Here is a 13,182-nt window from a genome sequence, read left to right as displayed (position 1 = left end):
TGCATGTAGTCTTCCCCTTACTGATATCATTTATACTTTACAGAAAGAAAAAAAGAACAGGATAATTGTGATCTTTTTTATTTGACTTTTGTTTATGTACAACTATCATCACATACAATTTTTTTGTTAAAAAGTTTCCAATTAGATAGGAATGAAATCTTGATATCAATGTCTTTCTCATCATTATACATGTGTCAATCTCTTTCTCATCATCATATGTGTCAATCTCTTTCTCATCATCACTCATATGTCAATTTCTTTCTCATCATCACTCATGTGTCAATTTCTTTCTCATCATCACTCATGTGTCAATCTCTTTCTCATCATCACACATGTGTCAATCTCTTTCTCATCATCACTCATGGGTCAATCTCTTTCTCATTGTTATACATATGTTGAATCTCTTTCTCCTCATTATACTTGCATCAATTTGTTTCTCATTGTTTGTGTTTGATTATCATTCAAAATGAAATACACAAATCATGCTCCTACAACCATCTTTAGCGTGTATAGAGAACCTGTAATCTGCCGATACAGGAAAAAGTTATCTATGTATCAGAGTATTCTAAAATATTGAAAAGACGATTTACAGATATTGTTTTAGAAACACAATGGAATTAGCTTAATTTTCTTAATAAACCATGACATATTGCACATTTTTCTTTACAAAATTGGCAAACACTTATTTTCAATACCATGCTAACACAATCATTCAGTTATATGGAGTGCCAGATCTTCCACCTCCTGGCTTACAATCAAACATTGATGCTTGCAGTCATCCTCACACACTCTGACTGATCCTCATACATTATCATCCAATCCCACACAATCAAGATCAATTCTGTCTATGATCATTCACCCTCCCACACTTATATAAAATCATAACTTCTGGCTGACATCCCTCGGTCTATAAATTATTCCTTTCCTCTTCAATTCCCGTACAACTCCTGGTGGGAGGCGTCCTGTCACAGACAAGGCATAGCAGCCCTTCACAAACCGACCTACAAACAAAACTTCGGATTAATCATTACACTATACATACTAATATAGATACCATACTAAAAGTCTGAAAACCAATTTTGATTCGTTATGAAATATTGTGGACAGTGGTTAAATAATTATGGCCTTTATGATTATTGGGATTTTCATGAACACTACTTAAACAAAAGCCTAATCAGAACAAGAGGCCTATGGGCCTTAACGGTCATCTTACTACAAAAACTTTCAGCACGGAGAAAGGGTTATTTTTTCTACTTTGAATGAAATCTTACTAAGAAGCTGTATTCCATGATGCAAATGGTAGTTTCGGTCAGGAGTAGGGAAATGTAACAAGTGTTACCTATTTTTTGACTGTCAAGTTGGAGCTCAATCCAACTGGTAAAACTTGAGAAGAAATTTGAAATCGGTGTTGCGCAATCATGTTATAAAATGGACTCCCTGGCTGCCATATCGAAGTTTGAAAAACGTAGAAAAATACAACACTTTGTTGGCTACCTTTCCTTAACATTCCCACCAATTTTAAGCTCCATGACACAAGCAAAATTTGAGAAGTTTAAAATACGTTTTTCAAGATGGTGGCGATCTTGGATTTCAGATATATCCGAAATATAAAAACACTTGGTCAGGACTATCTCATGCAAGTTTGAGCTAAATCCCACGGGTAGAACTTGAGAAGAAGTTTGAAATGTCAAAAGTTTACGTACCGAAATATAAAAACACTTGGTCAGGACTATCTCATGCAAGTTTGAGCTAAATCCCACGGGTAGAACTTGAGAAGAAGTTTGAAATGTCAAAAGTTTACGTACAGTGAACGATGATGTACGAAGAATGATGGCTATAGGTCACCATGACCCTTTGGGTCAGATGACGTAAAAATGCACTGTTGGACAGACTGACATAAAAAAAGGAAAATGATAGTTATGAAGAAAGAGAAAAGACTTTGTGATAATGTGATCTTTATTCTAATGTTACAAACTTATTTGTTCCCAACCAAGCTATAAATCTAGATAATGGTCAATTGAGGTTATCTGAATTACAGATACCATATTGGCATTAACTCAATCATAACCTTACAGATGCCCTATTTTAACTATGACCAGTTAATTCACCAAAAAAGATGACCTTGAACAGTTTTCAAATTTTCGTAACCATGGCAACAATCTGTGAAAAACTCATAAGGAAAGTAAACAGTTATAATATCAGTTAAGTATCATCAAAATTGGCTTATACTTATACTTCAATAATGGGAAAAGTTTCTATCAAAATGACATAACTCCATAAGAAAGGATGAAAATGATGTAAACAATGCTTTAATCTATTTTTCATTAAAGGGCATAGGAATGGGTCACAGTAAAAAAGTTATATCCAGATGTCGGGATAGAGTCATGATATTGGCTTAAGATTCTAAAAAGATTTATCCATACAATTCCCAGCAGACAGACTGACTGTTGGAAAATCACATTCATGTAAGACTGTGTTGTGGGGGTTATAGTAAGATTTACCTCTCTTTTCAAAAAAAATTCCTTCAGTCTTTTATGAATCATTTTAATTTCATTGTAGAGACAAATCGGGAATTATGGTACATATCAATACATACACAACATATAAGTATATTGAGGTTGTGATATCAGTAAGGGGACTTAAGTATACAACATACATATCAAAACTACTGTAAGTGTGGTGTTAATATGGGAATTGTGACATGTCTTTATCTTTGGTGTGTTTGTTTACAAATCAAGAAATTGTGATACACACCTATCCTCTGCCACTTGGCAACCCAGCTGTCTTCACCACTCATCATAGCAACCATACTGAAAGTAGTTACAGTCAATTACTAGTATATGAAACTCACCAAATGAAGAACATTCATGCAAAGCTAGTAAAAAATACTGTAACATCATTGACCATGAAACTTAAGAAAGATTTACTGCAGAACAGAATTTCAATTTACTTATGTAAAGTATCTAAAGTGAAATTTTGTGAGTGGCTTTCAGGTATTATATGGTTTATAATATCATTAAATTGTTTAATTATTTGTCAATAACTTGAAGAAAAGAAGATTTTCCTTAAGCCTGCTGATTATGGCCATTTGGGTTACATATGTCAACCGCAGTCTCTATACTTTTTTTAATTCACTGTGTCATATCAGTGTTATTGCTGGAATAACACTACCAAATAATGTTAGTAAATTAATAATGAACATTCAATATTTCCGATCAAACAACTATATATATATAAAACATTTACTTTTGTATTTTACCTAAGCCAGCTGTAACAAATTCCTTAGCAATGACTCACACAACAATAATCATGAACCTATCAGTCACCAAAGTGAAAAGGATAAACTCCTGTTAAGATGCTAACATGTGTTTATTATGATATCTACACCCTACATTATAGTTTGATGATTATGCAAAAGACACACAAGTGAATAATACCTTCTCATACAAACTTAGGGTAAGATACAGTAGAGCCAAAAAATGAATTAAACTGCATCATACAGCTGTTTTGTCCTTAAGGACTCGTCAGTGATGCTAAGGGCCTAGATTTTGAAAACTCAGAGGCACCTAAGGAAAATCCTCCTATGTTAAAATAATGTCAAACCTAGACCAGGAAGTACTTGTCCCATAATTCAATCAATATCCTGATTTTTATATATCTGATACTTTAAGAACAATGTCATGTACATGTGTATATTCTGAACTATGCCACTATTCAAATGAATGAAAATGTAGAATGCAGGTTATGGCAAAAAAGTTCACCAGCAATGTCTTACTCTACCACCTGCAATCTCAAAGATTTTACAAAACACACAATTAAATAGCACCTTTCATACAAATTTAGATATAGTTGAGCCAAACAATGAAAAATTCAACTAACAAAATCTCATACAAAATAGGATCCAAACATGATTTGTATAACTTACAGTCTACACCTATAAACAGATAATATCAGGCAGGTGGATAAAGTTATCGAACACCACTTAATCACAACCCCAATTGAAATCCAACAGTCAAGGAAAATGTAAAGGGAGGATATCATTGTTTAGACTCATTTTCAAACTCAACCAATATTGGCATTTTTGAGATGTGGAAATTCACAATGAAAACTTCTTTAACCAATGCTTTTTTCTTACTACCCTTATAACAGCCCCATTTCGAGCTAAAATACAAAGATTTACCAGACAGCCTCTACAAAATAAACAAAAGTTTATACACACCCATCAAAATTAGCACTGGTACAGTCATAGACTGCATCTCTGTTATTCTTCATATGTAAATGTTCCTCACAGTTGTCACAGCCATCCAGCTCAAACTGGTCGAAAGTCTGTGAAAAACAAAAATAACACTTATTAGAAGTTAGCCTAATTATATTATGAAAACTTCTGACGACTCTTTCAAAAATGTCCTTCAAACTGAAATTGTCCGAAAAAATGACTGGATACAACAACCGTAACAGTAATTGAAATTTATATACATTATTATATAATGAATACAGATTATGTCCCCCTGGAAGTTATATCCTAGTCAATGTCTGTTCCAATCTCCATCCCAGTTCGGCACCATCTTCTTAGTGTTCTGCTCCATGTGAAGACAGGCCTACATGATATAATAAAAACAATTTTTTTCCAGGCCTTGGAATATTATTTTAATCTAGCTACCTGGTATTAATTTGAGCTTTTTATTTGCTCATACACATACATTGTACTTTCAACTAATTTATGAATTTATTTTAGAATGTATCATTTGAAGGATGCTTTTAGGTAGTTGCTGGTCTTTATCTAAGTAGTGGTGAATACATATGGGCAATTCCATTGTGTCTGGCATCTTGTATCCAAAATCTAGTAGTGAGAACACTTTTAAAAAGCTACAAAAAATTTGCATTTAGTTCAGTTTCTGTATTTTTGGTAAGTGCTATTCAAATCCAACTTGTAATTGTGGACATTGCTTATTAGGTTATATTCAGATTTTCAGAAATTATTTTATGATAATATTGAGACAATATTAAAACCTGCATGTTAACCATGGACTTAGCAGTCTGTGATAGAATGGTCTAATACATATAAAATATATACCTTGTATTACTGTTTGCTGCTCATCTATGTAGTCACTTTCTTTGGAAATTATTGTATCTAAATCTTAATTATCATGTTCATCTTATGGACCAAAAGTCCAACGGAAATACAACTTCCATCTGTTATTCCAAATGAACTAACAAATTTATCAGCTAATTTGTGTCATGCTGTTTGAACAATTATTAACGCTAGCTTGCACACAATTGCACATAACGGATAGCTTAGCATGTTTGGTTGCTGTCAATCGACAAAGATTTTAGGTATATTAACAGGCTGCACGTGCATTGCACAATGTATCATTGTGAACATTGAAAAGTGTTCTCGAGACCTCCTCTCACCCGGCCAACTTCTGATACATGTTTATTTGTGATCATTGGTCCACAGAACTTAGTTGGAGTCAGCTTTTATATAAGTGCCTGATACCAGTTGACCAGTACCATACCTTCACAAGTGAACAGAACAAGCAAGCTCGCAGGTTTCTGTTTGGGTCCTTTGGAACAGTTTCCAGCGACATGTTTCTCACACAAGCGTCAGAAAGATAATGCAGTATCCGGTGGGGCGCATTGATAACTAAGAAAATAGATCTTAGTAAATGTCAAAGTAATTTCAAATTTAGATATCTCTTGTGACCATGGTGACCTAAAATCTACATTTAAATATATGCCAAATACTCTGAATTTAATGTTAAATGATGTTACATTATTTTGGTATGATTCCTATCTGACATCTAACCGGATCTCGTAGAGATAATATTTAGGTGTTGTTCGGTCGATCACCCTGTTTACTTGTATTCTGAATACACAGTTTCAGAATTAACGGTTTGGCAGCAGGCCATCGGTTGATGCTTATCTTTATCACAATAATCAGCTGATGATTTCATTCTCTGTACCTGAGTATGATTCAGTTATATTATGGGCAAGTTATGACTCAAAGCATCGGTACATTAGCAATATAACCAAAGTGAAAATATTGTTTCTATTAATTAACAACAACGCATGGATGAACACTGATTTATACTGTGATAACATTAGTCTAACATTTTTTTCTATTTGAAAAAAATATGGGGTTTTGTGGATCACGAGATGATGCTCTTCGAGTAGACAATGGTGTCTTACAAAACGAATGTTTTGTTGACGTACTGAACATTGTACCACATGCAATATTTCTCCTAATTAGTGTGTTTATTCTCATTGTTTGGAACCGATCTGTTCTCGGCCAGCTTCATGTAACAACATGGGTGCATTATCATGGACATTCACTCCGATGGACTGTCACCCTAGTGCTGGTGATAAGCTGTGGTGTAGGAATTGCAGAAGGTGTGATGTCTGATTACATGGACCAGGATACTGTCAATGTGCATACATTTCTTCCACAATGCTTGGCCCTTGTTGCGGCTTTAGGAAGTATTACCTACTATCACAATGTGGAACAATGGAACTCACCAAGATTTCTCCTGGTATTGATGGGATACTGGTTATCAATGATTGTCCTAAAATTTTTGAAAGCATTTTCTTTATACAAAAATGAAGTGATACACGTTCATCTGCGCGTTTGGCTTACTTGGTTTGATGTTTTCCTCTACCTGATACTGCTGTTAGTTGAACTAAATGTTTTAAGAGTACAGGTAGGTTTTCAAATTGTTAAGCAATGAAGTTTTAATATAAAAATGTCCAATACCTGTATTTTACTAAATAAGATATGTATACAATATACTTGAGATGAAAGAATATCTGTCATTATAGGGTAAAGTTTAATGTTATATACGTACACACTGTATAGGTGATTTCTGTAGGATTTTTCTGGCATGTCCAGAAAGACAATTCCAAAATTTTGATGAGTGCCAATACCATGAGATAAGTGGGCTTTCAACTCTCATGACTATCTTCTCCAGGCTTGTTTCTTCTTCATTAACAACTGCTTAGTTGAGTAATTTTCTGTTACTCATTCTTAAACCAAAACAATTTTTCATTCAGTGATTTTTGGGACTCCGATATTTGAGTTGTGGACTCATGCTTATCCTGTTGAATTTTTTCAAATTTTGAGACCCCACTATATCTCAGTATTAGGACTCTTAAAAAGATCCTTTAAAAATTTACTGACTTCATATAAGTTTGAACCTATATGTATATAGGCCTTTACTACTGGCCGTATTCAGGGATATACTTAATTTTATGGTACTTATGACTCTTCCTCACAATGAGAAACATAATGGCTTACCAATCTATGTAAAACTGATTGATCTTGCATACACTGTTTTGGATGCATTGTTTCTCATTACAATGCTAACTATATACCTCAATACTGGTAATAATAACTAAGTAATAAGACTCACTGCATATATCATGGACATTTTCTAACTCAAATCATGACATTTCATGCTTGAATGCAGATTTTGTATTTTGATTGTTCACTATCATTTCCCTTTCTTCTACAGAGGTATGCTTTTTTCAAGAAGTATATTCCAGCTCACTCATCGAAAGACTTGGGTACATCCAAGTATATACATGACCATGTGAATCTTCTCTCTAAAGCTACCTTTTGGTGGCTTAACTCAACCCTAATGGAGGGTTATAAAAACCCACTAGAGATAGAGGACCTTGGACCTTTACCTAAGGTTACAACCTGTTATTTTGTAAAATTTTGCAATATATGTATTTCAAAATTTGATTTAAATGAAAGTCAGTTGTGCAAATAAAAAGTGTATCAAAACAATATTTTTGGCAAAAAACATGCATGTTCAGAATTAATTCAAATGTTAATGTAAAAGTGCAATCCGTGTAACATATTTCAATTGTCTGTTTCTTCAATAAATATTTGTTGAACATTTGTTTGATAATGATATTTTGTATGAGTACATTTTCCTATAAATTCACATACATGTTCCATTTCTTACTTTTTGATAAATTTTATATCCAGAATGAGGGAGCTGTTACTCAGTATGCTAAATTACATGCTTCATTTGAAGAAGAAAAGGTAAGTTATTTTGTGTTCATATCTCAACCAAATGTGTCTTTTTTTAATAAATCACAAAATTCTTGATGGGAGATATTGGAGGACACTGCTTATGAATACTGAATATATAAAAAGAATTTTCGTTAAAGCAAGGTTGCAAATAATTCTGATACATTATTCTGAATTTTTCTCAATGCATTTTCAATTATTGATTTATAAAAAAAACATTTAAAAAAGATGGAAATATAACTGACATGAGGTTTTTTATTGATGATAATTTAACAAAATCAGCATGACTACAGAGTAGGAATCATCTGCATGCTTAACAAATAATATCATTGTACATGGATTAGAACAGATATATGTTCACATTGATTAATTGATTACATGTATTTACAAGTTTTTTGACCTAAGGCAATGTTTTCGATTTAGTATAAAGCATCTTGCAGCAACAAATCACCATCATTTCACAAGACCTACTTAAGAGCATTTTGGCCGATGTTGATGTTTGCTGGAGTACTGCGGTTGTTTGGTGTCCTGCTGTCCTTCGTAGGACCCTGGTGTATAGAACACATTGTGGATTACAGCTATGCTGTGAAGTCCGGGACCAATGTTAACCAGACTGATCCTTCTACACAGACTTATAGAGTCAACAATACCACTGATAACTCTACAATCTTCACTGAACCCAATGGAAAGGTTTGAAGTCAATTGTGTTTTATTATTTTCATCACTCTAACAAAAGAAAAAAATTCTGTTTTATGTTTTTACCATACAGATATGGAATTAGTCTTTTTGATTTTTTTTCTTTAATTTCAATGCAGTGTGCAATATAGAAAAAAAATATGTGAGGAGATTAAAATTGACAAATATGATGGTATCGAATATTATTTCTCTTTTTGTTTTTTTGCTTCACTAATTAAAATTTCCATTGTTGATTTGTCAGTGGGATACATCATATATACATGAACCTCAAACATTGAGGCTGCAAGTAACTTGAGTAATGCTAAAGAAACCAAATACCCATAACATAAAATAAATGTTATAGGTAAATATGAAGCAAAATGTGAAATGAATTTACATTACATGTATCATCATCAGAATGTATTTTACAGTCTATGTTGTAATAAGTAGAAGAACAAAGTTATAATGAATTTTTCTTCACAGAATACTCTGCTGTATGTGGAAGTGTCCAACTTTTTCTCCAATGGCTATGTGTTGTGTGTGATCCTGTTTGTCAGCACAGTTTTGGAACACACCCTGATGCAGAATCATCATTTTATTGTCATCAGACAGGGCATTAGATTAAAGGCTGCTCTACAGGTCAGTCCAGGTCAAAAATCAGGTTCATAGGTTAGAAAATGTCGGGTATTCAAAAAGTATTCATTTTAGTACAGGTTAAAAGCAGATTCATAAGTAAGAAAGGATCGAGGGTTTCAAAAAGTTCACAGTTTATTACAAGTCGAAAATCAGGTTCATAGGTCAGAGAGGGTTGGTTAAGAGGTTCATAGGACAGTGCAGGATAAAAATGGGATCAATTAGTCAGTAAAGGTAAGTAATTAGTGAGCTTTAGAGATTGAAAATTGTCAGAGGTTAAAAGGATCATAAGTCAGAAAGGGTTGAAATGTTTATATTACAATGGCATAGGAGTCTTCATTCTGTATTTCTGTGTATCATATAGACTACAACTCAAAATTCAAAAATATAGATTTTTACACTATTTTGTCATCAGTCTGTATTTTTATGTATCATAGGCTACAACTTAGGCTTTTTTTGGTAAATCTACATAAAAAAGTCAAACCTGTGAATAAAAACATATATGTACATATAATTTTGAAGTTATTGATTTGCTTTTCAGACCATGATATTTGGTAAAGCATTAAAGTTGTCCAGTCTGGTCATCAACAGTGGAAAGATGACCATTGGTCAGATCATGAACCACATTTCCATGGACACCATGTTTCTGATGTACCTCTTCTTCTTCATCCACTTCATCTGGGGAGGACCTCTACAGGTAAATATATGTCTACAGGTAAGCACCTCCCAGTCTACAGGTAAATATATGTCTACAGGTAAACACCTCCAAGTCTACAGATGAATATGTATCTACAGTATTGTAAACACCTACCTGTTTAGAGGTAGATGTATGTCTACAGGCAAACACCTCCCAATTTACAGGTATATATATGTCTACAAGCAAACACCTCCCAATCTACAGGTAGATGTATGTCTACAGGTAAACACCTCCCAATCTACAGGTAAATATATGTCTACAGGCAAACACCTCCCAATCTACAGGTATATATATGTCTACAGGCAAACACCACCCAATCTACAGGTAGATGTATGTCTGCAGGCAAACACCTCCCAATCTATAGGTATATATATGTCTACAGGCAAACACCACCCAATCTACAGGTAGATGTATGTCTGCAGGCAAACACCTCCCAATCTACAGGTATATGTATGTCTACAGGCAAACACCTCTCAATCTACAGGTAAATGTATGTCTACAGGTAAACACCTCCCAATCTACAGGTAGATGTATGTCTACAGGTAAACACCTCTCTATTTATAGGTAAATATATATATGCAGGTACTGTAAACACCTACCTGTTTAGAGGTAGATGTATGTCTACAGGCAAACACCTCCCAATCTACAGGTAGATGTATGTCTACAGGTAAACACCTCCCAATCTACAGGTAAATATATGTCTACAGGCAAACACCTCCCAATCTACAGGTATATATATATGTCTACAGGCAAACACCACCCAATCTACAGGTAGATGTATGTCTACAGGTAAACACCTCCCAATCTACAGGTAAATATATGTCTACAGGCAAACACCTCCCAATCTACAGGTATATATATGTCTACAGGCAAACACCACCCAATCTACAGGTAGATGTATGTCTGCAGGCAAACACCTCCCAATCTATAGGTATATATATGTCTATACAGGTAGATGTATGTCTGCAGGCAAACACCTCCCAATCTACAGGTATATATATGTCTACAGGCAAACACCTCTCAATCTACAGGTAAATGTATGTCTACAGGTAAACACCTCCCAATCTACAGGTAGATGTATGTCTACAGGTAAACACCTCTCTATTTATAGGTAAATATATATATGCAGGTACTGTAAACACCTACCTGTTTAGAGGTAGATGTATGTCTACAGGCAAACACCTCCCAATCTACAGGTATATATATGTCTACAGGCAAACACCTCCCAATCTACAGGTAGATGTATGTCTACAGGTAAACACCTCCCAATCTACAGGTAAATATATGTCTACAGGCAAACACCTCCCAATCTACAGGTATATATATATGTCTATAGATGTATGTCTGCAGGCAAACACCTCCCAATCTACAGGTATATATATGTCTACAGGCAAACACCACCCAATCTACAGGTAGATGTATGTCTGCAGGCAAACACCTCCCAATCTACAGGTATATATATGTCTACAGGCAAACACCTCTCAATCTACAGGTAAATGTATGTCTACAGGTAAACACCTCCCAATCTACAGGTATATGTATGTCTACAGGTAAACACCTCTCTATTTATAGGTAAATATATATATGCAGGTACTGTAAACACCTACCTGTCTAGAGATAAATGTGTGTCTAAAGATAAGCACCTGCCACTCTATAGATAAAAACCTTTATAAAACCTACAAACAGGTAAAACACATACCTGATTAAACATAAATACCTTCACACTTGCATTACTGTGAAGGTTGCCAACTGGTACAATTGTGTTTTAGAGTATAACAACTAAATGGTAATGGTACACCTGTGTTATGTACTCTACCTACTGGTATACTTATATTGTACACTGTAGATCACTTAAACTAGTTCACCTCTGTTTTTTACCATAATAAACTTTGCTCTTGTCTTGTGATGTAGATCACACTAATACACTGGCATTGTAACATCATGATTACTAGTACAATCTTTCTTTTTAGATCATACTTGCCCTGTTGCTGATGTACTATAAACTAGGCTGGAGTGCTGTTATAGGTGGATCACTTGTCATACTAGCTGTCCCCCTACAATACTTCACTGGCAACGGTCTGTCAAATGTCCAGAAGAAATGTATGGTAGGTACCAGTTTCCTGGTTAATATTTGGTGCAAATTAAGACTGTAGTACATGTAAAAATACATTGTAGTATTAGTGTTACAGTATATTGCAGTGCGATCCAAGTTTGACAGGCAATATACATTGAATTGAATTTTTGCAAAACTGAAATACTTTAAACTTACTTAAATTGCCCCAATCAAAGTTTAGCACATTTTCAAATTGTAGAAAATCAATGTAATGATAAACTTGCACGTCACAATAAATACAATGTAAATAGCATACAGGAACTGATATTTTTCATGTGTGCAATCATTTTTTAGCTTAATACTTTCAATACAAAAAATGCTGTAATAAGATACTGCAAAAATATATCTAAGTGAATTCTTTATATTGTTTTTTCATATGACGTTAAACTTTACAGGCAAAAGCAGATAAAAGAGTGAAGAAAACCAACGAGGTTATACAGGGGATAAGTGTCATCAAGCTGTTGGCATGGGAACCTATTTTCAATAAAAGCATCACTGAGACCCGTACAGATGAACTGAAATGCTTGTATTTCAACTCGTTATTTCGTGTTCTATTGTGTAAGTTTTACATACTCTTTAAATGTTATGAAGCCAGATCTATTCATTGTACTTTCACTCCTCCTTCAGCATCAGTACCAGGTTCATTGACATAAATTCTATATGTTCTGCACTCAGATAACCTAATCACTATAAAACTGGTATTTTTTACATTTGTATCCATAGTTTACCTTAAATCAAGTTGATCTTTAATGTTGTTAGATTTAGATAAATCAATATTTAAACCATTCTCACCTGTCTGTTACCTACAGCTTTCATTGGTGTGGCTGTTCCAGCGATAGGTACCATGGTGGTAAGTTAATATTTAAAAAACAATAGAAAGATCCTATTTTAATGTGCAAGTTTTTCTCATAAAATTTCATTTTAAATTTTCCAAATTAATTGCATTCCACAGAAAAAGTTAAGTTATTAACTGTCCATCAAATTGGGGTCAAAATTACAATAACATTTTCCTGTTAAAGTGGAACGAAG

The 13,182-nt window shown here is 34.0% G+C and overlaps 2 protein-coding genes across 2 annotated transcripts in view; one reads left to right on the top strand and one right to left on the bottom strand.

The window, feature by feature from the left end:
• Positions 1-62: 62 nt before the first annotated feature.
• LOC132552510 (transcription elongation factor SPT4-like) lies at positions 63-5,594 on the bottom strand. The gene is made up of 4 exons (XM_060216693.1): positions 5,517-5,594; positions 4,220-4,326; positions 2,755-2,810; positions 63-1,001 (listed from the first exon to the last, which is right to left on the bottom strand). The coding sequence occupies exons 1-4, from the start codon at positions 5,586-5,588 to the stop codon at positions 880-882; spliced, it is 357 nt and encodes a 118-aa protein (XP_060072676.1). The 5' UTR covers positions 5,589-5,594; the 3' UTR covers positions 63-879.
• A 540-nt stretch (positions 5,595-6,134) lies between these two features.
• Positions 6,135-13,182, top strand: part of LOC132552501 (ATP-binding cassette sub-family C member 9-like) — a 28,963-nt gene continuing 21,915 nt past the window's right edge. Inside the window, exons 1-9 of the mRNA XM_060216680.1 lie at positions 6,135-6,698; positions 7,509-7,688; positions 7,991-8,047; positions 8,459-8,725; positions 9,194-9,349; positions 9,885-10,040; positions 12,011-12,145; positions 12,549-12,711; positions 12,963-13,003. Coding sequence (XP_060072663.1) covers positions 6,135-6,698; positions 7,509-7,688; positions 7,991-8,047; positions 8,459-8,725; positions 9,194-9,349; positions 9,885-10,040; positions 12,011-12,145; positions 12,549-12,711; positions 12,963-13,003 — 1,719 coding nt within the window. The remainder of the gene's footprint in view (positions 6,699-7,508; positions 7,689-7,990; positions 8,048-8,458; positions 8,726-9,193; positions 9,350-9,884; positions 10,041-12,010; positions 12,146-12,548; positions 12,712-12,962; positions 13,004-13,182) is intronic.

The sequence above is a fragment of the Ylistrum balloti genome, unplaced genomic scaffold (assembly GCF_031769215.1).
Source record: "Ylistrum balloti isolate Yb309-2 unplaced genomic scaffold, AGI_CSIRO_Ybal_v1 Utg370252, whole genome shotgun sequence".
NCBI lineage: Eukaryota > Metazoa > Mollusca > Bivalvia > Pectinida > Pectinidae > Ylistrum > Ylistrum balloti.
This window is presented reverse-complemented; position numbering and strand designations above follow the sequence as displayed.